This window comes from Pezoporus flaviventris, unplaced genomic scaffold (genome assembly GCF_033815535.1).
Source record: "Pezoporus flaviventris isolate CSIRO_AGI_PZ_B2104156 unplaced genomic scaffold, CSIRO_AGI_Pfla_v1 ptg000007l, whole genome shotgun sequence".
NCBI classification, from domain to species: Eukaryota; Metazoa; Chordata; class Aves; order Psittaciformes; family Psittacidae; genus Pezoporus; species Pezoporus flaviventris.
The window spans coordinates 85,968,298-85,994,037 of record NW_026892555.1 but is presented as its reverse complement, the minus strand read 5'-3'; the positions used below and the strand labels follow the sequence as shown (position 1 = coordinate 85,994,037).

The window sequence follows — 25,740 nt, the reverse complement described above, 5'->3', positions numbered from 1 at the left end:
TCCTTCTGGGTAACTCCCAGTTACCCCCCCAGGCATGACGTGCTGTGGCATGGAATACCTCTTCGGCTAGCTTGGGTCAGGTGTCCTGTCTCTGCTTCCTCCCAGCTTTCCCTCCTCCCTGGCAGAGCATGAGGCTCACAAAGTCCTTGGTTAGGGTAAACATTACTTAGCAACAACTGAAAACATAGGTATTATCAGTACTGTTCCCAGGCTGAAGTCAAAACAGTGCTGCACCAGCTACCAAGAAGGAGAAAAATTGACTGCTACTGCTAAACCCAGGACATCGGGCTTTCGTGCCTCTTGGATGTTGATCATTCCAGGAAACAGGGTTTTCACCTTGGGACAAAAGCCTGTTGCTGCAGCTGCATGAAGAGGTAAGATACGGGTAGTGGTGAATTGCCACATTCAGAATGAAGATGTGAAAATGCTAATGTTTCTATGATTTGGTATTGACCTTCCAAGCAAGAAAGATTGAGCAGACATGAAATTAATTTGAAGCTGTAAAGTGTAGAGAGTAGTAGCATATGTTTTCATAGCAGGAGGCCTATTTAGCTAGAATACTAGCCAAGTTGAGAATAACCGGATTTATATAGCAAAGGATGCTTTGTCATAAGCAGAACAGGTAGTAATACAAGAACCCAGATACCTTGTCTCAAAGAACATTTCAGACTGATGAAGAAACTAAAGCACAGACGCGCATTTAAGAATTGCTTTTTTTATGTTTGTCTGTTATCTTTCTTATGCGAGCAAAGAATAGATGTCTGTCAGCTTAAGTAGTATCTATATACTTTCCATATATTTATGAATAACTGCATTATAAATCCAAAGTGCCCAAGTGCAGGTACATCAGTGTGAGATGGTCTCATTATTTCAAAGTTGAGTATGATCTCCGGCCTGTAAATCTAAGCAGTCTTGGTATAATTTTTGTTCAGATTCAGGTATTCTAGAGATTCAGAGACCTGAAATGGCTCTAAATAGTCTATGACAAAAGCAGAAGCAGCTTTTCCCTTGGAGAGGGCAAAAGTAGCATTCAGAAGGCAGTTCTTGATATGATTTTGGAAGGGGTTGTAGGAATCTGTTTTAGTGAACTTGGTGACCCAATGTCCCTTCTGATGCTGCATTTAATTCTCTCGAGACGTGTGCGGGTGGCACAGAAATTGCAACCCATTGCTCAAAATCCAAGCAGTATTACTGCTTTGTTAAGGTGATTAGCTTGGATTTTTGTCTCAAAGAGCTCTCATCAAGCATCTCTCTGAGCTCTGTAAGCTTTAATGCTTATTATCTGATCGAATCTTAGTTCTGGCAGAAGTTAGTGTCTGTACCAAAGAGACAAGGAAACTGCTAAAGAGAAAGGAAGCGACCCACTTAGCATTGTAGAGGAGGAGAGGGAAATCTCGTATAAGTCAGGAATCTCCTTCATTTCACTCACAGGCAATACTTTCTTCAGCATAAATATAGCTTCTGGACTTTGGAATTTGTTCTGATCCTAACTCTGCCATTCCCTTCTCCCCAGGGGCTGTGTTAAGGATAGAGTGTGAGCTGCACTTTCCCTAGGTGCCGTTTTGTGGTGAGAAATGAATGAACATTGGTTGGCTGACTCCTGATGCTCATTGGTATGCTAGGAGGGAAACCTGGCATGCTGCAAGGAGCATGTTCTTCTGTACTCTGTATGTAGAGGGAAGGGGTGGAAAAATGCCTAGAGGACATTAGGACACAGGGAAGAAAGCCCTCCCAGGTGTTAGTTACCTCTGCTGTGGCCCTGCTTGTACTGAATCATCCTTCTTTGTTTCCCTGTAGCTTTTTCTCACTGTACAAGATTGGGTGTATTTCAGAGACTCTGAGTTTCTTACTCTATTTTCCATGTATCTATAGGGTTGAAAGGTTTTATTTTTTTGTATTATAATGTTGAAAGGTCAATCAGATAAAAGTGGCATAGTTTATTTAAAGATGCTTGATGCAACATATAGATCAAAAATGTTCTGCTTAACGGACAGCAAAAAGGTCACTGCTTTTTCCTAGGAAGTGATCAAAGCTTGCTTCATTGAAACAGTGATTAGACTGCTGTAGCATGCCAATGCTTAAGTTTCTTTTCTTTTACATGTTGTTTTGCTGCACTCCTGACTAAGACAGCGAAGGCAGATAGTTAAAGAACTTCCAGAAGAAAAGACAGCATGCATGGCAGAATTCTCCATAAGGTTCCATCACACTTTGTTTAAACACTTCATTTGAGTCTCCGTTATGCTGATTATACCCAGAGGCCACTCAATGGTATCAGATACTTTTATATTTTCAGTTTTGAATACAATGCAAGGTATGAAATTCTTTTACAGTTGTATGTTAAACATTGAGCATGAGCATATTAAAATGAATGTAGTTTTGTAAACTCGTAGAATTTGAAGGCATCTTTTATTTTTTTTTTTTGCTTTTAACTCTCAGCTGCTGGAGTTTATGCCTCAAGCTGTGGGCTGAGATAAGAACAGCTTAATTAAAATAAAGTATAATGTAATACTAACACTAATAATAATAATGAAAAGGGTAATAACAAAGAAAGAGATAAAACAAAAAAAAACCACTCAAACCTTGATGGATGATCAAGGCTGACTGATATACAGCCTGTCCCTGAGCAGCTAACTACCCCCAGTTTATATACTGAGCATGATATTCTGTGGTATGGAATATCCATCCCTTTGGCTAGTTCAGGTCAGGTGCTTCCTCCTGGCTTATCCTTCTGGAAGACCAATTATCTTGACACAAACTTTTTGATACAACCAGTAAGGATGTATTCACTGAGAACTGCTTGGCAGAAAAAAACTATTCCAAAAAGCTTGTGCAAAAAAGAGAGCTCCAGAAAGCCTGTTCAGAATTATTACTTGTTATTGGAAGGTCTTCAGGAAAAAATACCCTAATTTTCCCCTCATTCTCTGTCAATTTTCTTTCTTTTTGATTTGCATTAAACTATTAAGGAGATCTGGTCTTTGGCAGTCATAAAGGGCTTTGGCAAGCTTCCCAAATGTAGCACCTTTGGCACCTTCCCTCATTACCCACTTAAGCAGCATTTGGTAAACTTTTTCTTTTAGTCCGTATCGATCATAGTCGTAATCAATTTCATCAATGTCAGGTTCACAGAAGTCCAGTTTACGAGCACACTCCTTCCACTGTTTGGCCAACTTTTCTTTCACTAGATTCAGATGTTCATCAGTCACGGCACTTTCATTGTCTGCAAAAAGTATAAGAAAATGGCATTGTTTAACATTTCTTCTGCTCCTTTTGCTGTCTCACCTGTTCTACAAGTTATTGGTAATACCTGGAGACAGAATTTTAGTGATAACAATCAGAAGCGGATTTCACTGAAGGCAGTATTACCCAATGATGCCAGGGAAGAAACACTTCAGGACACACATCTTCACAGGTCAGCTGCTGGACTTGCTTTTTGATCTGAGGCTATCACAGTTTGTCACTTAAACCTGTGAGATTGAAGAGCTCCTTCCCAGAGTTCTGACACAGCTGTTGTCTGTATGATGTTCTATATTCTGGGACACTAGTAATTTGTTTACTTAGGAATACACAGAGATAGTTTAATTTGGTATTGACCAACAAAAATAAATTGAATTTCAGAATCTTCCAATTTCTACCAGAATGAAGTAGTCACAGCCCCAGACCTGTCAGTGGTCAAGAAGCATTTGGGCAATGCTCTCTGATATCTGGTTTAACTTTTAGGTTTCCCTGTGTGGTTTCAGGCACTGGGCTCAACGACCTTCATGGGTCCCTTCCAACTCGGGATATTCCATGACCTGAACAATAAGTCAGGTGAGGACCACCAATCCTAACCTTGCTTCTACCAGTCTGAGTGTTGTTACTCCTCTTGTTCTTGATGCGTATACATCAATACTTGTATCTGGTTTCTCGTAAGAGGTCATAAAACTATAGGACAAATGAGGTACACAGTATTACAGAACAGTATTAGCACAAACTCTTACTTGTTTTATACACTCTCATGCACGTAGAAGAAAAGAACCCAAACAGTTATTTCTCAAGTATCAGAGGGAGAACGCAGTACTGCTTTCATACATTCCAAACCAAATGATTTTCAGATGAATATATAGCAAAAATACATCAAGAATAGGGAGCTATTTCTCTTACCAAACACACCATTTTTCTTATAATACCTATAAGATTCTTCCGTAGCACCAGGATAAGTGCTGACGTTTTGACCGGGCTCTTCAATCTTCATGTGATTGTAGGATCCAATCTGAATTCCAGAACTGTAACTTATGTTGTACTTGACTGAATCTTCTGTATAAGGGAATTTAATACAATTTTATAATCAACTGCATATTGTTCAAATGTCAAGAATGAACATGAGAAGGAGGTAAGTAGAAAGAAAGTTCTTCTAATAGGGGAAGTGATTAAATGTTTTTATTGCATTTAATGCAGAAATAGCCATTTACTGGCAACTGCAAGCATATTTTCATTATGCAGTCAACACAAACATACTTTCACAAAGTGAAAACTAATCCTATTCTATTTTATGATAAAGTGGTATAACCAAGCCTTACATGCTGGTAATTACTAGACTGTAAATAAAGTTCCCTGCACTTTAAGAATGTGTAGCAGCCTCGCTTTCTGCTGGCTAACAGCTGCAGAAGGTAGTCTTTACTTGAAAGCAGTTTTAATCTTAAAGCCTTACTTCTTCTGCCTCTCAGCTTTACTTTTCATAGACATACATTCAGGTTTACAGTTGTGATTTCAAAGTTCTGTGACACTACAGAAAATTGTTTCTACTTGCTCATAAAATTTCTATACTCCATGTTATACTATGCTGTCTTGATGGCATCTCTCTTCCACAGTTTATTTCATCTCTGCTATCTAGGAATGTATCCTTGAGTTGTATCTATTTTCACAGGGCACTACTTGTGTAGTGTTTGTTTCAACAACATTTCTCTTTTTTTTTCCTTCCCCCGCCGCCCGTTCTGTACTTTTGGTTCTAAGGCAAGACTAGAATGTTTTCCAAGATGCCTTACCAAAAAATGCTACTCATTTATTTTAAGGCCTGAATCCTCAGCAATAAAAGTCAATATGCACTGATTGCACTGCTAAATTGTGTGCATCTCCGTGAGCTTGCATCTGTAGTTTATTTGTATATGATTAGCTAAAAACCTAATTCGGTGTCTTTTGCTTGAAGTTGTCTGATTTTCACACATAACATGAAACTGAATATTCTAGTCATGTTGGATGACATCAATTTTCTGTTCTCTTGACAGTGTTTTCTGAACTTTTTTTAGATAATCATCCATTAAATGTTGTAACTCTAGTTTAAATGGTGAGTATCACAATCTGGGTATAAAATTGAAGTACAGATACTTAAAATGACACACAAACTGTGTATTTAATCATCCAAAATGATGATTAGATGTACAAATATCCTTGTTACACACTCAATTGCAGTGTGGAGATCTATGGTCATGCATGAAAATCTGATTAAATGCATTTAATATTTGTTAACCTGAAACTGCTAGTCAGAAATACCTATAGGTATGCATGATTAGTTTCTAGGCGTTGCACAAAAGGAATGCATTTTATCATGTCTCAAAATATTATGATTCCTGTATCCTTTCCTTTTTTTTTTGTTGGGGCTTGTTTTTTTTTAAGGTGAAGGCCTTGGGAAATATGTTCATATTTTTAGCTAAAAAATTAAGAAATCTCATGTGTGTGTTATTTTCTTAACCTGTAGCAAAATGAATCTAGCACAAGATATGAAAACACATACAAATGCTTTGTCGATATTAAGAGTAAAAGTTACTGTGCTTATATACCTCTTTTTCTAAGCCTCTATACTTCACTTGCTTGTCACATTTGGGTCATTATAGTCAAGAAGAGAGAAACCTGCTGTTTCCAGTTTTCTAAGTGTAAACCACTTACAAACTTGGACAAGCCTTGAAAGGGTTAATTAAAGAGTTCAGGGTGTCTCAAGCCACACATCTTGAAAGGAACATATATTAACAAGTCCTAAAGGACAGAACAATTTCAGGGATTTAAGACAGTTGAGAGACCTGTGCCTCAAAGAAGGGTGATCAGCACAAGGCCTGCAGCTAGAGATCTGTATTCAAAACCCAGAGCAAGAAAGGACAGGTGTCCCAAATGCATGTGTGGTTCAGCAGCTGGGTAGAGTTGCAGCAACTTGACATTTAATCTAAAAGTGACTGGTTTTGCTGTGCAGAAGATGTTGCAATGCCATCATGTTTTTAAAAGCTCTTTCAGATTGAAAAACATACTGTCTTGATCCACCAAATACACATTTAATGGTGTGTACAGGTCCTTCTAGAAACAGGAATTAGTTTTGCACACTTGTACTGAGAACTTCAGCTATGGTTAGAGGTATTAAGCAACGACATAAATTATTTCAAGATCCTGATGTTTTCTGCTTTACTGGTCAGGATGCAATGCATAGCCTGTTAGCTACCAGGATGGATAGAGGCTACAGCACTCACCTCTGCTTGCTCTGGGAACACTAGAATGTCTAAAAATTTGCCTTATGAAAGGAGTGGAATCTGTGTTACCTAAACAGAGGGAAAACAAAAAAAGTTTCAAAAGCATTATGTAAATAAAAAACAACTGTACTTAAAAATGACTGCCATATTTGTAACAGTATAAGTACACAGTTTGTGCTCTTAAATACAAAGAGATGAGAAGCTTTTAAATTATTATATCCCCTTGAATAACTCTTTTAAAGCAATAACCTTATCAGGGTTCTGCTCACTGACTAATAGCTTTAACCACCCTTGGATCCCAGTAAGGGCAATGGGCTTCCATGTGGGGGTATGAATACCTGGCTAATGCACAGCACTGTGGGAACACAGCACACAGCAGTTATGGACTGAGCTGCTTCATAGCAGGTCTTCAAATTGGCAAATTCCAAACTCGCAAGTGTGCTTTTACTGCTTACTGCTGAGACTGACTGTGGTATGTGTTAGCATGCTGTTTGTGAGTGGCTCTAGCAAAGGCATGGACACCACTGCATCTTCTGCTGGTGGCAGCAGTGTTTGGCAGAGATATAACTTCCAGCCCAGGGCAGTAATTATTTTGGATGCCTGCAGATGAGCTCTTGAACTTATGCTGGGGCAGTAAGAGCGGCTGAGTTACAGTCACCTGACACGTCACTGGAAGAGATGTAATGCAGCTCTTCTGCATCTAAGTCCAGTATCTACCATGCTATTCCATGCAGCCTCCCTACAATAACTGTTTTTTTTAATTTTTTCTTTCAAACAGAAGAATTCACTTTATTAGTGATGTTGATGGTTCTAATCCCTGCCTTTTGGCATGACAGCTCTGATTCATTTCAACAAATAAACTCACATAAATAACTAATCCCAGCCTCTGCATAATGTAACAGAATAACACCTTTGTGGCATTCTGCCTGTAAAAAGCTAGGCATTCTTGTGAGATGATCTGGAAAAGAATACCACACTAAAAATATCCAATATTTAGTAGGAACAGGCAAATGTATCTTTCATTTCTAGCTCCTGAAAGTTACGTCTTACAGGTCTCTAGCTGCCATTTTACTTACACTTTGCCAAAGCTTAGCGTTCTTTCTTTGTCTCCACACATTTGTATGCCACAGCTCACTAGCAAATACCAACAGAAGCTCCCCATCAGCACCAGCCACATCTCTCTGGAGAAAACAGTTATGAGCCTCAGCTCCTTGTTGGCTCCCTGAGCTTAAGAGGCTCATACCTTTCTGCAAATCAAGCTAAAAATACACATTTATTTTCTGAAATGCTGCAAATGATGTTTCTGCACAAGCAGAACATATGGTATGAATGGTAACAGTTTTCAGAGTCAATAGTTCTTGTTTGCTTTCCTAGAATGACTGATAGCAGCTCTTTGTTTTGGTAGCTGCCGTAGCAGTATCTGCCATTTGCTGTTACTTGGTTGGTAGCTGAAGACTTAGGTATTAGGTCTGATGCTTCTCTATTACATTGATGCTTTAGAAATGGTTCACTTGAAACTGACAGCCTGAAATCAGTGAAAGTAGCATAACGAAGCCAAAGATATTGTTTTAGCAACCTGAAGTAACATCAAGCAGACAGAGAACTTAATGAAATAAATTCCCCTTTGCTATATCGCAGATCAACTGCTAGCAACAAGTGTTACACAAACTACAAGACACTACTGACCACTTAATTTTTAGAGAGCAAGTGTGTTTTCAGAAACATAGGTCTTGGAGGAGGAGGAATCTCACCTGTATCTTTGTCTGTGTTCTTTGGATACCAGTTTACATTGGTTTGTGATTGCGAGTTTTGGTCAGATTCAGGCACAGGTGTGCCTAGGTTAAAGGTACTGGCTGAACACAAGCCATAGGTAGCATCTGTGTTTCCCATTAGAATACCCTTAGGGTTTATCCCGTGAAAAGTGTCTACAGTTCCCTGTTTTGGTGTTATTGCGGCTGGCCAAATATATGGATTAGTGTTTACTGTTGTTTTTTCAGCTCTGGGATGCAGCTCACTCCATTGAGGAATAGGAGACGGCTTTGCAAGTGGATCATAGGAAACTCGTCTCCTTTCTTCCTCTCTCATTTCAGGGGTGTATACTACAGGAAGAACTGCTTTATCCATCCAGCTCCCATATGCATGGTAGTTGTATTCACGCTGAAGTTTTCTGTTTAGATTATCAGCAGATGTAAATGGGGTCTCACAGCTCTCAACAGGCTGGTTCTCAGGGGAGGCAGCAGACAGGGCTTCATTAACCTGACTGGTCATGGGACCTTGAATACTGTGTAGAGAATCAGGCTGATCTGAAAGGGAGAAAATTAAAATATTTTAAATACATCCAAATGCAATTATATAGCTTGTTGTGATGACACTAGAATCTATTAATCTACCTTTAATATTATGGTAATATATAAAAGGTTAAATATATCATCACTTCCAGCAGAAAGCTGTGTTTTATTATATAGAATGCCTTTACAGAGAAGTATTGCAAGCTTTTATCTAGGAGGTATAGGCTTGTTTAAACTATCAGTATCAAAATCCACTTAAGTGGTGTCAGAATTCACTGCATACTCTATTTATACTGACATCAAGTTCTCAGCCACTGAAATAAATAGTTGCTGAAGGCATTTGCAGGGTCCGATTTACTGTTGTGTCTCCACTGGCATTAACTGAGATTTAATTGGTGCAAAATTAGAGTGTAAAATGATGGAAAATAACACCACTGTAATAGGTATTATTTCATACAGCACAAATTACTTGTAATTTCAGTAATGTCTGCAAATCATTACGCAAAATATCCTGTCTGGGTATTTTGTGATTAATCCTTTTCATCTTATTTATTCTTTATAGTCTCAAAGTATACACTTTTACAAGTAATGCCTACCAAATAAAATAATCTGTCATCTACATCATTCAAACTAATTCTCACTATCAAAGGAAGCTCCACTTCAGTCTCAAACTAGATTGAGTTATGATCTGGATCATGCTGCAGCATTCCAAGACTAAAAACGAATTTAAAAATCTTCTTGTTACTCTTTATTCTTATGGTTTTAAGGGTAGGACTACAGATGCTTCCTTAAAAAGTTCTGAAAGCTTCACAGTTGTCTGTACAATGTGGACACAGTTGTCTGGCAATGTACATTGCCTAAAGCAAAGGATTCTTATAGACCACTGTAAAATTGGAATAAAGTGTATGTATGTGCTTCTGTTTAGCACAGATAATGTCAGTGAACTGTGTTGTGTCACATCCCTCCATCCCCAATTACATGAATTCAGACTAGTTCCTTTTTATGTCTTTATATTAGTACACCTCCAGTCTGACTCATTCTGCTTCTTTTGTTACTGCTGCTAGAGAGGGAATGGGAGGAATGATCTAATACAGACACAACCTCATCAAAAGTGATAGCTATTAGCAATTCAGTATTAGCATAAACTACATGGCATCCATTCTTCAGGGCAAGTTTGAGATGTATGAACAGATCCTGTGGGATATCTTTCACTACCACTATCTGAGTAATAGCCATTGACTGGAGAAGAAAACCTGACTTTGACTGATGGGCTGTCAAGATAGTATCTTTCAGCAGTGTAGATTCAAAATAAAGCCTTTCATAATTAAAACACGTAATCTGCTGCAGCCATACGTGGTTATTTGTGCTAGAGAAATGTAATTGTACTTATTTTGAAATATAGCAGTAGTGTTGCCCTACAAAGTCCATCAGTTCTACTGAAGAGCAGTTATGGCAAACCTAGCTTTGGGGAAGGCTTATTAGTTATATGTTACAGTTTAACATTATTCATTTCATGTCTTTCAAATGGTGTGAGCAAACTTAGCAGGATCTATTTTCTGCTGAATTTGATATTGTTGCTTGTAAATCAGTGTTGCAGGCATGATCCTATATCCTTTGCCATTAAAAACTTTGGTAAAAAAATTCCAGATACATTTCTACAAAACTATAACTGTATAATCACATATTAGTAAGACAGCTCTATAAAACCACGAAACATACAACTCATGCAAAATGTGATGGAAAATACGAAAGGAAAATTCATCTATGTATGACTTTTGGGACATTGGCAGCAAATTTATTCTTTTCAGTGATTACATTTCTTTCTCAAATGCTGAATAATTAAGTCTCTTCATAACCCCTTAATGGTAAGATCACTTATTTTGTACATGTATGAAACTTTATCTTTGGCAGAATACACAGAATAATGATGTGTTAGTAAGTGTCTTACCTGCTTGAGCATTACTTCTGTTTTCTGCTACAGCATCTATTTGAAGGGACTGCATCTCATCCAGCAGTTCGTCTGACACAGGCCACATTTTCTGCATATAAGAAAGAATTTATAGGCAAAAGTTTAACCGAAGGGAGTTCCTGTAGAATAGAAAACAGCACAGCTTCACAGCAAAGTGACTGGGATGAACACATTCCATGAATCTGGGAATCTTGCAGAGAGCATAGCCTAACAAAAAATACCCATTGCTTTGCTACGGATGGGCAAAATCTTTTCTTCAATGAAAGAGGGAAGGACTGCAATACAACTGCAGAATACAATACTCTAAGTTGGCCAAACAATATCCTTCCTTACATGAGTATGAGCTTAACCCAGAGATAGTGGATTTGGATTGTCTGCCTTGTACTTAATAGACTTCTTGCAAGCAGTCTTGGTGAGAAGATGCTGCTGAGGCAAAGGCAGCAAACGTGCACCCTGTTCTGTGGATTATATTTATTTCAAGTATATTCATCAAGAGGGAAGAGGTGAGAAAGATTTACATTCAGGTATGACCATGATGACTTTTATGAAGAGTATTATGAACAAGGAGTTTAAAGCAAATCTTCAGAAATAAGCAATTTCCTTTCTGTAAACCCTCATCCTCACTTCACTAGATTGAAGGCAAAATCCATTCTTGTTCTAATCTTCTGATATTCCCACTATTCAGAGTTCCCTCAAAGTAAATTTTTTTACCTGAAAAAAAATTCTCTATTTCCTTCAGTGCTCCTTACTCATTAGTTCTAAAAGTAGTAATTTTTTTTTTAATTAAACCCAAGTAGTACTTTCACAGATTAAAAATCAACAACCGCTACTCACTCCCTCCTGTCCCCTGTTCCCCATCCCTCCCCCCAAAAAATCTTCTTACTTCTGAAAGCAACAGATAACATTCTAAAGCACATTGTAATCTTAGGTCCTTAGATTCTTCTTGAATAACTGAACTCCTTGAGCAGGGCAATTGGACCAGACGACCTGCAGAGGTCCCTTCCAATCTCACCCATTCTGTGACTCTGTGGTCATTTTAGTTAGGAGGCTGTGGACTGCTTCTGCAGTTGCTAGTGGAGGGCTATGCCCAATGTGCAACCCTCCAACTCATGTTGCTACTGAAGCTGTATTAACAGTTCATTCACCACATTCACTTGCCTTGGATGCAGTACTTGCATTCTGTGCCCTGATCAGAATGGATGCTTTCCTTCCTGAGAAAGTAATAGATTCATGGCCTATTTTTCAAGTAGTCCTTTGATCCCTATGATTTGAGATGTATATTGCACAGAACTAATACAGCTAGTATAATTAGCCATGATCCTGATTTGGGGTCACTATCATAAATCAGTGTATATACTTTACCATAAATCAGATGTATATACTTCACATTATGAGTTAGTTTGGTCAAAACAGTCCATGAAATTTGTTCCATCAATTTTATTTTGCAAAACTCTACTGTATTTTCCAACAGTCACTAGTATTTCACAAACATCACATGTTCCCTAAACCAGAAACTTTCGTTTCCACAATTGCAGACTTGGTGACAGAAGGAAGCACTTTAAAGAAAACTGTAAATGAACAGTTTCATGAAGGAAGTTGTTTTCTTATTTAAAATGACTGGGTATCTGACCCTTATTTCACTGCAAAGATTAAATTTATAATGCCAGGAGTTCTCACTGACAGCTGTCAGTACTACAGAAGTGAGTAAATTCATAAAATCTGTGATAAAATCAGCCCAAGAAGTTCTCATTCTCATGTTTTCAGTCAGAAAAACATTCTTTATCATAATTTATAAACCTACAGAGAAGTAAGAGAAACTGACTTGGATACTCAGGAAAAACATCTGACTCAAAATATTCCCTGTTATTGCTGCGGTATAGCTTCCTGCTCTCAAACAGGCTGGGACTCTTTAGATGAATGTAGTACACAGATTACCAAGAATTTACAGAGGTCTTTTTTATATGTAGTCTCTGTCAGATTCTGCCACTTTTGAATCTCTAGGAATAACATTTTATTTAATGAGTGAAACTTAACAGATATATGAGGAGCTTTTGCAAAGTATTGTCATAGAATCAGAGTGTCACTCAGGTGACAACAGACCTTGGGGGATCTGAGGCCCACCTCTTGCTCAAAACAGGGTCATTTATGGGATCAGAGTTGTGCAGTTGGGTGTTGAAACCCTCCAATGATGGTGACTGGACAACCTCCTTAGGTAACTTGCTCCGCTGCTTGGCTGTCCGCACAGGGAAGTTTGGGTTTTTTTTTTGTTTTCCCTCTTATATCCAGTTTGAATCTCCTTTATTTCAGTTTATGCCCACTGTTTCATGTCCTCTTACTATCACTGCTGTGAAGAGCTTGCTCTATCTTCTCAATAACTCCTTATAGATAGGATGAGGAGATACTGCAAGTTTGGCTGAGACAGTCCTGGTATAGAATCATAGGATGGTTAGGGTTGGAAAGGACCTTTAGATCATCTAGTTCCAACCCCCCTGCCATGGGCAGGGACACCTCGCACTAAACCGTATCACCCAAGGCTTCGTCCAACCTGGTCTTGAACACTGCCAGGGATGGAGCATTCACAACCTCCCTGGGCAACCTATTCCAGTGCCTCACCACCCTAACAGGAAGGAATTTCCTCCTTATATCCAATCTAAACTTCCCGTTTAAGTTTTAACCCATTACCCGTTGTCTTGTCACTACAGTCTGTAATGAAGAGTCCCTCTCCAGCACCCCTATAGGCCCCCTTCATCCCCAACTCATATGGCAGGACTAACAAGTGCTGAGCTTATCTCCTCCTGCTGCTGGCCTTCCTGACTGTTGTCGAGGCTCTGGTTGGCGCCCGGGTTGCTGCTTACCACTACCCTAACGTCTTTCTCAACAGGGTTGCTCCCCGGCCAGGCAGACCCCAGCTGACACTGAAGCCAGGGATTATTCCAGGTGCAACATGTTGCCTTTGTCCTTTCTGAATTTCACAGGTTCTCCAGCCTGCAGCTGGCAGCCTTGCCCTTGTGACGGTATTGACTGGTCCTCCTAGTTTTTTGTCACCTGCACACCTTACGAAAATATGCTCCATCACTGTTGTCAGGCCACCGATAAAGAGGCAAACTAGGGAAGGCCCTGGTACAGCAGACCCCTTCACTACACCAGTTGTTAGTGGCTTCCAGGTGAAGAAGTACAACCCACTAACCACTACTCTCTGACTCACCATCCAGCCTGTTTTCATCTGCTCATCCAGACAGCAATATCCAAACTTGGATACAAGAGTATTTTGGGAGGAAGTGCTGAAGTAAATGACATGCACTGCTCTCCCCTCCTTCCCAAATCCAGTCATTTTAATCACAGAAGGAAATCAGGTCAGTCAGCCTTATCAGTCTCAAAGTGACAGAATCTGGACATAACTGGGATTGGAGAGAGGGGTTATGGGGAACTGACACTTTAAAATGCTTAGAAAGTTACTCACTTTTAACTTCTCCAGATCAGCTCCAATATTGTTTTCTAGATTTTGGCAGTAAAATGGACTGTATTTTTGACTAATTTCTGCAAAAAGGAAAGAACTACATGAAAGTGGTTTTCAATAGAAAATAAGTGATTTATACTGTTAACAATTTTGATGGATAAGGATTGAATAAAGATTTGTATGAAGCCAGAAACAGGAAAGTCATATATATATATATTTGAAATCTGTTCACATGGCTTATTTAGCCCTAATATAGTAACAATAACGGGATGATTTCTAGTGACTTTTGTCGTCGTTGTTGTTGGTGTATTGCTTTTCAGGGTGAAAGCTCCCTGTCCATGACTTGTGTCAGACAGCTCCTTTCCCTGACTTGACTGGCCAAAAGATGGGTTGCTACATTTTAAGAAATAAGCTACATTCAATTGCATTCAGCTATTTGGTAAGGATGGAATTATTGAAATAATTTACAAACATGGTAAATACCAGTATTTTGTATATGGGAAAATTAGAATCTAAGACCCAGTCCAAGCATAAACTCAACCCATTAGCAGTAGATTATGCAGGTTAAATATGGAAATAGTAATATGGAAATAGTAGATGGGTTCCTCCTGTTATACAAATTTCCCCCAAGTATTTAAGTACATGCCTGTTGTATACAAAGCTCTTGATGTTCCTGGATAAATCCAAACCTCAGTTTCCTGTTATGCATAGAGGCTTTTGTTTTATGGGTTGTTTTATTTGTTGTTTTTTTGTTTGTTTGTTTGGGTTTTTTGGCACCATGTATTGAAACAGAAAGAAGAGGCAGGAGGCCTTAAAAGAATTTTGACTTATTCGCTGAATGTTGTTAGTCTCCTCCCCAGCCCCCTCAGGCAAGACTTCCACTGATTACAAGTGTTTTGGGATCTGACTATAAGAAAGGCTGATTAACTAGTCAAAGGCTGTTGTATTGCTCAGGGAAGGCTAAACCAGACAGATTTTGAAGCTAGTTTCAATAGGGTATTTTCTCAGTCATAGCCAAGGTATACTATGTCTCCTGATGTCAGCTTTTCTGTACATTTCAGCAGGAAGATGAAGATGCTAAAGACAAATTATCAGCAAGTATAAAATATCTTAGCTTCATCCACTCATGAGTATTTCTCAAATCTGTAAATGTTGGACCAGATCCCATTTTCCGTTGGGGTACAGGGAGCATGCTTTACTGGGCATGTGAATTGATATTTCTATTTTCAAAGCAAAAACTTGTATTTTAAGAGGAAAACACTCAAGTTTGTTTTACTATATTACAAACTATTGATGGACAAGTAGCAAAAAGAATTCTAAAGCAGTGCCTTACCTGCAAAGGTTGGCCGTTTCTCTGACTCTTGTTTCCAGCATTGTTCCATTAAGTCAATAATCTCCACTGGACATTTATCAGTGATCTCCTCTATGTTTGGCCTCTTTCCATCCTTGACGACAAACCGAATCTGAGAATCATTTATACTATCTGCAAAATGAAATTAAATTCTGATCATGGGTTTTGCTACCTTTCCAATAGGTAAAAAAAATAGTGAAGAAAGAAAAAATGAAGCAGTTCCATGTGTGTTTGTGGATATGTAAAAGATCTCAAAGATGTCTGAGTTACAGCTACTACTTTCACATTAGTGAATTTGAATCCTCTGCCCTAACTTCCATGGGTTAGAAATTTATTTTAAGATGAATAGATTTACTTTTATATCTAAGACATACCTAGCGTAAGTAGAGTAATGGATCTAGCTCTACAGAACCTGTATCTCAGTTACGCTTTGCACTGGGTACACAAAGATGGCCACACAGGCAACATTTAGCCATTTAGCAAAAAATCCATTCAAAACAATAAACATTTTACTCTGGAATTCCACAGTCTGCTCCTATTGCTCTGTATGAGCACATTACTACATGTTAAGAAATTTGTGCCACACAGCTGAGAAGTGACAACTGGCTATGTGACTGTTCCTGTTAAAAGAAAAACCACACATAACTAGTCCACCTCAGAAAATAAGAGTAACATCAAAGATTCCAGCTTGGCCTGCCAGAGGTTTATATAACTTCTGCCACTGAGTGCAGGTTTACGCCCCCACCATATGGGTGTGAACAGATTGGGCTCATGCCAGGATTTCAATTTAGATGTTCTTGTCTATGCTTAGAAGTCCGGAATGATGCAACTAATGCCTTTTACTGGCCCTGAGGTAAAGAACAGGCACTGTTTTTAGGCATACGTGATTTTATCTACTAATCTTAATTTTATAAGTTTAAACGCTTAACATTTGTAACTTCATTCTATGATAGCATCCTTTTGGAAGTAACTTACGTTCATATGGCTCTTTGTTAGCAAAAATTGCCCACATCACTATGCCGAAGCTATAAACATCTGATTTCTCTCCAGGTTTTATGTGAATAGTGCTTAAATGCTCTGGGGCCATATAGGAAAGAGTCCCACCGCTGTAGTGACAAATGCTGTTGATTTGCTTGCGTCGGCCTGTCTCTTCTCGGGACAGATGACTCCAGCTCTTATAGGATGCAAAACCAAAATCTGCAATCTGAAAAATGAGACACATCAGAGCTAGTGCCATGATGCAGAGGCGATAAACATGTATTTCATGCACTGCTCAATTTGATAATGAATAGCTGGTAATAACTTATCTAAAAATGAAATACTGCTAAAAGTCACAACAAGAAAGCAAAACAAACTTTGCCTTTTTTTTTTAGAATCCTAAATGAAGTATCACTGCCAATAGGTGAGCCTTCATTATTAATTTAACCTACTTGGAATGACTGTAAGGAAAATTAATGAATGTAGGGAAAAAAGAAGTGAAAAATACTGAGGTGGCACCTTGCCTCACTTTTAACTTGCTTTTCTTTACTCTCTCATCGCCTATAACTAGCTTATTGTCCATTTGAGTTTCTGAAACTTTGGGCTAAATTTAAAAGTCATATATTCAGAAGAAGAGAAAAATGCAAGTGACATCCTGCTAAGGAACTAGGAGTCCAGGTTCATGTCTGTGAGAGGAGGTCTACTGTGTTAGAGGAAGATACTACGTAAATCTTCCCACATTTGCAGTTTCCTAGAACAACTGTTTCCCTTCATAAATATTGGCAATGTTAGATACATTCAAGCAGATAGATCATACAACTGCCTTAAATTATACTTTTGATCAAGCTCCTTAAGTCTGATCTGATTCTGAATTTGATCCTGAACTCCAGTTCAGTTTGTGATGCAGTGTGATGATAGCCTAGTTTGGTCCTGTCCATATAAGCTGAAACAAGAAAACCCCATCCAGTTTACATTTAAAGCAGATCATGATGGTTCGGTGTGTTTGTTTGTTTGGGCTGGGTTGGGTTGTATTTTCTGGTTGTTGTTGTTGGTTTTAGGGGGGTTGTTTGTTTTATACCTCTTATCTGCACGCTGCTCATACTGCAGTAGGACTTGCTACTATATTAACCTTGTAAAACAACTTCTAAATCTCTAATGTAAGAAATACCAAATGACTGAGCACTCTTCACAGGAACTTATTCCGTAGTTTCAAACTGTAATGGGGTGATTGCTTCAGCGACTCACCTTGACCAAAGACAGGACATCTGATGAGGACTGTTGCAAATTCTACTGAGGTTTATTTAGCAGTAGGCTCTATATCTATATGTCTTGATCCAAAAGCCCAGTAAAGTTAATGGAAGGGCTTTGGAACAGGATAATAAACCATTCTCTGAAGTAGTCTCCTGCTGCTTTTTTGTAGCTGCTGGCTGTCATTTAAAAATGATGACTAAGGGAAAAAAAGAGGGAGACAAGAGTAAAAGGTAATAGGCAAAGGAAGGACAAGAATAAAGAGGAGGAGGTAAAGGCAAGAGAAGAAATTACAGCAATAAAGAATAAAAGACCCGATCCATAAGAAATTCTATTTTGTTTCAATCTCTATGCATAAAGATTTGTTTTCTTCTTTCTAGCTGTATTTTTTTTTTTTGTAGTTCAGCAATTCTCAACAATATTATTCATTTTTTAAATACCATTAGTGATTCCTCTCCCCCCCACCCCACCCCAGTTGCAGGAAGATCGTGCAGATCTCAGATGCTGAATAGGCCACCATACTTCAGTGATCCACTGGTAATGTTCTCTTAGTGATAAAGTACAAAAAAGTTCATCTTCCAAACAAGAAAACTAACCAGTGCAGTCAAACTGTGTTTTTCCAACCCAGATCACCAGCTTTCTCCATTTACATTCTAACCAGTACCTTAATGTGGAAGTCTGTGTCCACAAGGATGTTTTCCGGTTTTAGGTCTTTGTGTACGAAGCCTTTTTTATGCAGATAAAGCATTCCTTCTATAATCTCCATCACAAAACGCCCTTTCACTGACAAAGGCAGCGGGAGCTAAAATAAAGAACAAGTACTATCTAATAAAAAATGGTATTACAACTATCAAATTAAAAACAGTCTTTAAAAAAGTTTCTTTCTCAGTCCCAAGGGTACCTCTGCTCAAGCCATGGTAAAAAAAGAACTAAGGTCCTTCTTGAACGTAAATTTAAAACAATTCTAGAGTCACTCCATATTTACAAAAGCAGTTTTCTTTAGCAAATTTTCTACACTCCTATAACTTTGAACCTATAACTGTGGTTATTCTGTGTGATGCACAGAAAAGCCACAGTTGTCCTCTGCTGTCTCTAGAGAAGGCAGGGCTGCCACTGGCTCTAACACAGAAAGGAGGATGAGATCTAGACTCCATTCTCTGGGATAGCAGTAACAACCTGTCCCTTTCAAGTATCTTATCAACCCTAAGGAAGAGCAGGGGATGAAGCAATTCACTGCTCACTTTCTGTAGCACTTTCATCATGTTCCCTCGTTGCACATACTCCATCACAAGTGAGTAGTTTCCATCTTCCAAAATGATACCTAGCAGTTTTACCACACGCTCATGCTGCAGTCTGTACATAATACTGCCTTCTTCAAGGAGGGAAGCCTTATAACTGTAAAACAGAAATCACACTGAACTTAGATGCTAGGCTAGAATGAACACAGGGATGAAAATGCTGTTGATTCATAATGAAAACGATGGCCATAAATGCCAAAATCCGTAGATCCACTGTAAGATGAACCACACCTTCCCCTAGTTTTGAATTGATACAGCTTTGCTCATGTAAGGTTATATTCTCTAAGTCTCTGCTCAAATGCCTTGCACAGAGACTGTCTGCTCAGCCTGATTTTAAGGTCTGCTTTTCAGAAAGTGCATAAGCATCCTGAACTGGGGTGGATCAGGCAGGGCTTTGGACAAGAGGATCAAATCACTCCATTACCTCTTGTACAGGGATCTATATAGATCTCTTTCCCAAAGGGCTGGTATTCCTGTTCATATTCAAAATGGATTTATTATGGGGGAACCATCCACATACTGGATCATAACACTAACTATTACCAGTTTAGGATGAATTTAAAGCCTAACTTTGTCTGGGCCCTGGTATAATCCATCAATAGTCACAGATACGCAGCTAGGAGCTAACTGTGTTAAGAAGGATGGTACCCATTATAATAAATAGAAGAAGGGGTGGTAGTTTTACTGTTGCTCTTGTTTTTGTCATCAGGCAAAAAGATACAAGAAAATCTTGAGACGATGTTCCTTGCTAATGCTTTCTCCCTCTATGTTTCTCTGTAGTACTAGAGAAGAAAGTGATTGGTTTGTTTGCATTAAGCTCAGTTATAAATTTGCTTAAGATTTTTGGTTCAATACTTTAAGGAATACTAAACTTATGAGCCTGTGTAGTGAGAAAGAAATACACAAAATAAAGCTGGCAGGCTTGTACGTTTTAACTCTGTTCATTCCAAACTGTCACTGCAGTCTGCAAACTACTAGAATCTCTTAATTCCCTTTCTGATGGAAAAAAACGTATCATAACCCAAACGAGTAGAACATAATGGACTTGATGGTCTTAAAGGTCTTTTCCAACCTAGTTGATTCTATGGGGGTTTGTCTCTCTCTAGTGAATGATTCATGGGAAAGATTTAGGACTGCTACAGCTGTGAGGTAGTAGAGCTGCAATGGGAGCTGAATTCACTGAAATCAAGAGCTGATTCCGTCCTTGAATTAAAGCAGAGGGTGTGGCTCACTCTTTTTCTCAAGGGAGAGAGTTATATTCTTGGTATTATACATGGGGGAGGGCAGGGGGGGTGTAGAATCCTGCTAATCGCTCATACATGTGCTCTTAGTGGACACCTACAGTTGGACAACTGTATTGAAAATTGATCTGCAAGCTTGAAAATGTCATGTGCTCACCGAGTTCCTGCATTTCCTTAAGTGTGCAAGAGTGCCCCCGATTCTTAACAACTCACAGGAGTGCTAACCTTGCAATAGAAAAGAGGAACCTCACTGGAACAATGAGTTAAACTTAAAAAGTTGGTTCATGAGAGAAAAAAAACAGGAAAATTTGCAACAATTTGCTAATATTCTCTGAAGAGTATTTTCCTCACATACAGTATCTCCAGAATCCAAAGATCTGAAATTATTACACTTTATTTAGATTTATCCCCATTGAGTTTGGAGATTTCCTTAAACCAACAGGAAGATAAAAATCAGATCTAAGATCTGTAACTTACTTGGTGCGCTCAGGTCCTGTATACACTTTTTTTAATACTACATCTCCATATTTCTCGTGATGGCATAAAAAAATTGTTCCAAATCCTCCAGCATCTAATTTTCTTTTTTCAGACAAATCCTGGGTGTTCATACAGATGTCTTCCAGAGACATGTTTGCAGTCTTTGTGGCTTAGCTAGTAAAACAAAATCAAGTACTTAGTGCTTCTGGACCTGTAGTATAAAGGACAAAAAAGAAGCGTCTTTATCAAGCATTTAGCTGTTCCACTAAGTAAGTGCCTGTATAAGGAGTGGGACACAAATATATACTCTGGTCACCCTTATGAACAAAGGGCCTCAGTCTGAAACCAGACGATGTGGCTCTCATAGCATCATAAAGACTTATCCTGTCACCCTCTTACAGTTCATTAAGTAAATGTAAAAGCATTTCTTTACCCAAGGATCTCAAAGTGCTGTTAATACATAGGTTTTAGCCATATAATACATAGTAAATCAGTACTGTCACTACACTTCACTGCTTCCCAAAGGCAGGAAGTGCCCGATGATTCTGATAGGTATCTCATTTCCTAAATTGCCTGAACATGGGCCTGCCAGGTACCCAGTATAACTCCAAGCTACTCTTTAGGCATCTTTTCAAAACCAGCTCTAAAGGTTTGCTTGAAGCTTGAAACAAAGAAACAAAAGGTTTCTCTTGAAAGTGAAACGAGAAACACAGCTTCTATGGAAAAGTTACTTTCACAGTTGTCTGAATCTAAGGAGACAAGCACCAGGAAGGACGGTGGTGGGATTTAAGGCAAATTCTCCCCTATGTTTCAAAAAGAAGAGGAACAAAGAATGTGAAGGCTTGTATTAACTCCTAAGTGCACCGAAAGAGAGCTTGTGGGAGCCTATGAAATGGGTAAACAACTAAACCCCAGTGGATACCAGAATAATTTTATGCCTTTGATAAAGCTGTGGTGCTCTCTTACCTAACATGTCTTTCTAGAGGAAAAATCTTAAAAGAAAGCTAGACAGCCTGTACTTTTGGCACATACCAGCAAGCTGCCTTGCTAGCACAGGTGCAAGCCACAAGCTCTGTTTTCTTTTCCCCCCACTGAACTTTTACCTTGAGCACCTTACATTGGCTAAGAGTTTGCTAAAAAATGACAAAATCCAAGAGCAGGGCTGTTCAGTTTCCATTCCTCTTGGATGACTATGACACAGATACACAGAGCTGGTAGAAAGGCACAATTTCAAAGTGCTAGTACCAGCAACAGTGGATTGGCTTCCTCTGGTAATTAAGAACTGTAAATAGTGTGGCAAAGGGATTCCCAATTTTTTCAAACCAACAGGGGACTGCTAATTCCTGTAAACTACTGTGAACCTGCATCATCAAGTCTGTAACTGAAAAGGTTTCTTAATGTTGTTATCAACATCAGCTGTAGCCTGATTACCGCAGCCTCTTTCTGGAGTCTGGGAACTGAGGAGACAGAGAAAGTGTCTGTAGAAAGTAGGAACAGAGATGTTTGTGGGTTGATTGGGGAATTGTCTGGTCAGTTCATATAGACAAGTAAAAATAGGAAAGGGTAAACTTAATTAAAAAAAAACAAAAAAGGTTGCACCTGTAGAAGAGAGAAAGCAGGAGCTTCCTCTTGCAAGTGTACATATACCCTATGAGCTGTTGTTGCATAGACATGTGGTGTGATCTCTTCAGAGTTTTCTTCTTTGATTTTCCTGGCCTTGAAAGGAGGTAGATTTAGGTTTGCTGGAGTGCTAGCCTGCATTATGAGCACAGGAGCAAGGTATATGGCTGCATTCATTCAGTAAAAAGGTAAGGTAAGCTCTGTTGTGCCCAATAGTTGTTAGCAGAGAGGAGACTCTTGTGTTTTGCTTGTGGTTTTTTTTTGTTTGTTTTTTTTTTTTTTTTTTTTAAGTTCCTCTATAGCTGCGCAGCAAGTGACTCCCGGTACTGCCAAGAACACTTACTGATGCTCTTGTTGGTGAGCTTTTTGTCTCTCTGGAAGTTTCTGCTGATGGTTCCCCAGCTTTCTTAGGGTGGGTGCCAGAGGTACAAATGCCTGAATTCAGTTGTGAGACTTTAAGATGGCATCAGCTAATATCTTGTTTCTTTGTCTGGTGTCTCACTTTCAGTAATTGGTTAAAAGTCACATATCTATGTAGTTTTTTCATGCTAACAGTAATTATGCATTTTGGTAGTATGAATTACACATGCTTTTATTGTGAATGCAAATTAGATGTGTGTTTTTTGAATAATGAATCTCTAAAGTTGCATTAAAACTACTGATAGCTTGATGTTGCCATTCAATACCACATAACATGACAAAAACCAGCCATCCCTCAAACTGCAATATAGGACCTTGTTCTTATTTATATTGCTACCACCTGTTCCTACCAAGTAGCACATTATCACTGTAATCAGAAGGCTTAGAAATTCAGAAGCAGCAATAACTTCTGAAATTAAAAAAAAATATCTGCTGAAATGAGCTGGGTAATATTTAACAGAGGGAATTTCCTCATAAGGTAGGATGGAACCCTCCTCCTTGGGCATGCTCTGCCATTAAGATGACACTCTTTTTTTTTGTCATTATTGAGTAGTGAGATACTCTGAGTAGAAGCTTTTTGATCTTAAAATTTCAAACCTGAAGGTTTTTGTTGATAGATATCACAGGATAGCAGTCTCTAGCCAGGTTTTCAAGAGTACTTATTTTGGTATACTACTTAGGATAAGGTGTTGGCTGACATTGCTTAAACTTGTCAGATGGTTAAGAAATTGAAAGCTCAAAGGCTCATGTTCATTCTAAGCCTACTGCTTTTTATTGAGATGCATGGTAATTCAAATGTGTCCTCATGTACTTAGGATACACCAGTGCAGACATTACATAGCTGTTGATAAGAGAAAAAAAGATATGCAACGGTTCTTATAGTTAAGAGATTCGGGTTTAGCCTGACCTTATTTCTAGGGCTTTGTGTTCCATGATGTTGCTCTAACCTGTATACTTGATTGACTATAAACCGTTTTTTAATATAGTGTTCAGAACATCTGTATTAGTGTGAGTTCATATTTAACAAGTGCCAACATGTATCATGAGAATATGGCTGCTAGAAGAGATGGATTTTTGCCAACTAACATATTTGGATTTTGCTCACTAACATGTTTAGATTTTCTGTAGAGAGGGCTAAAAACGCATTAAGTGGGTTTGTGGCATTTTTCTTTTTAACACTGCGGTTTGGTTCTCTAACCCCCAAAGGGCACATAAACTCTCCAGAATCATGACCTGGTCATTAAGTCGCACTGCACCTGGGCGGTTTGCTGTATTGTAATGCACTGATCTGCTGCAGATCTTGTCTTGGCCGAACGGTTAAGGAGGATTACTGGGCACGTTAGCACGATCATACAAAAAAGATCAAGCAGTAATTGCTGCCCTTTTGTCTAATGACATAGCACGGAAGTCCTTGAGAGGTGTTACACGGTATAATTGGAGAAAGTGAACAAGTTTTCAAGCACCAGAACTTGGGGCCACTTAGTTATCAATCAGGAAAGGAAGGGAATTACAAACAGGAACCAAAGCTGGTATGGCTGGTACGGGTAACGGGAACTAAACGGAAGGGTAAGGACAAAAATACTGCACGCAGAGAAGATGTTTCAAAAGCTTTAGTACATCTCCACTGTTGCTGTAAGTCACCAACTCCACCTAAACCTTTCCCTTCCACTGAGGTTCTGCTGCATCTTTTCACTGAGGGGTGTGGGGCTTTGGTTTTGTTTTCGTTTTGTTTTTCCCCTTTTGGGGGAAAAAAAGAAAAAAGCACTGATCAGCAGCAGGTTACGGAACGGATCCCGTGCGAACGCGAGGAGAGGCCGAGGCAAACCCGGAAACACGAGAAAGGGTGAAAAGGGAAAGAAGGGTTCTGCGCAGTCGCTCGCACCGGTACCGGTGTGGCACAGTCGGTTCTGGTCTTAAGAAACCCGTGTGTTCGTGTGCGGCACCCAGAGCGGGCTGCCCTGTCAGAGGCTTCTCCCTCGTCCAGCCGCGGCTATGCTTCAGGCAGAATGCGGGAGGGAAGCGCTGCTCCTTCCTCCCCAAGTTCCCCCCGCCTCCCTTTCCCCATCCGCTCCGTCCCGGCAGCCCCATGCGCTCTGGGCGGACAAACGCAGCCGCTCGCCGCGGCTGGAAGCGCGGGACAGGGAAAGCCCAACCGCGGGTCTTCTGCATTCTAGTTCCTCCCTGGCGAAAACGACCTGGCGCCATTCTCTTCCCGGCGGCTTTCTGCCGCCGGGCCGCCTCCCCTCGCTCGCACCCCTCCCTCGCTGGTCACTCCCCGTCACTGCGCCCCGGCGACTTCTCCGTGGCCGGGTGATCCTCCCCGCGGCCAAGTGACCCCGCCGCCGGAACACGGGATGCGCCGCAACCCTGCCCGGCCACCTCGTCCCGGGGCCCGGCAGCTCCCCCGGGACCCGGACCCCACAGCGGTGGCAGCTTTGCAACACTAAGGTGGTGCGGAGGTTTCGGTGGAGCAGCCCAGGTCCCCCTTCCACCACCCGCACCCGCGGTCCGCGGTGCCTTACAGTAGCTGCGGATCCCTCTTCTCCGCCCTGCCGCCTCTCGGTGCGCGCTCTGAGCCCGTGAGCCTGGCCGCCACGGGCGGAGCAAACCGTGACCGGCCCGGCTCCCTGGCGGCCCTGGCCCGGCAGCTGTGCTCTGAGCGCAGGAACTCGGAAGGCTTCAAGGCGCGGCGGAAGAGCCGCGACTGCAAAAAGCTGAGCGATCTGGCCGCGCCGTCACCGGGAGGAATGGCAGGGCGTGCCGAGCGGCCGTGCCCAGCGCCTCCCTCTTTCCGTTCCCTCTCCCCCCCACCCCGGATAACTAAGGAGCCGCCGGCGCATATGAAGAATCTGTTCACCCGTTCCCACCACCCCGCTAGAGTGTGATGCAAAACTATGAATCATGC

At 40.1% G+C, this 25,740-nt stretch overlaps 1 protein-coding gene across 1 annotated transcript; it reads right to left on the bottom strand.

The window, feature by feature from the left end:
* Window positions 1-2,687: 2,687 nt before the first annotated feature.
* On the bottom strand, window positions 2,688-25,444 carry RIPK1 (receptor interacting serine/threonine kinase 1). Its single transcript, XM_061449347.1, has 12 exons — window positions 25,353-25,444; window positions 20,796-21,006; window positions 19,021-19,174; window positions 18,444-18,581; window positions 16,529-16,757; window positions 15,536-15,685; window positions 14,206-14,282; window positions 10,725-10,815; window positions 8,240-8,791; window positions 6,489-6,557; window positions 4,141-4,293; window positions 2,688-3,217 (listed from the first exon to the last, which is right to left on the bottom strand). Exons 2-12 carry the CDS (start codon window positions 20,945-20,947, stop codon window positions 2,925-2,927), a joined length of 2,058 nt encoding a protein of 685 aa, XP_061305331.1. The 5' UTR covers window positions 20,948-21,006; window positions 25,353-25,444; the 3' UTR covers window positions 2,688-2,924.
* Between the last annotated feature and the right edge of the window lie 296 nt (window positions 25,445-25,740).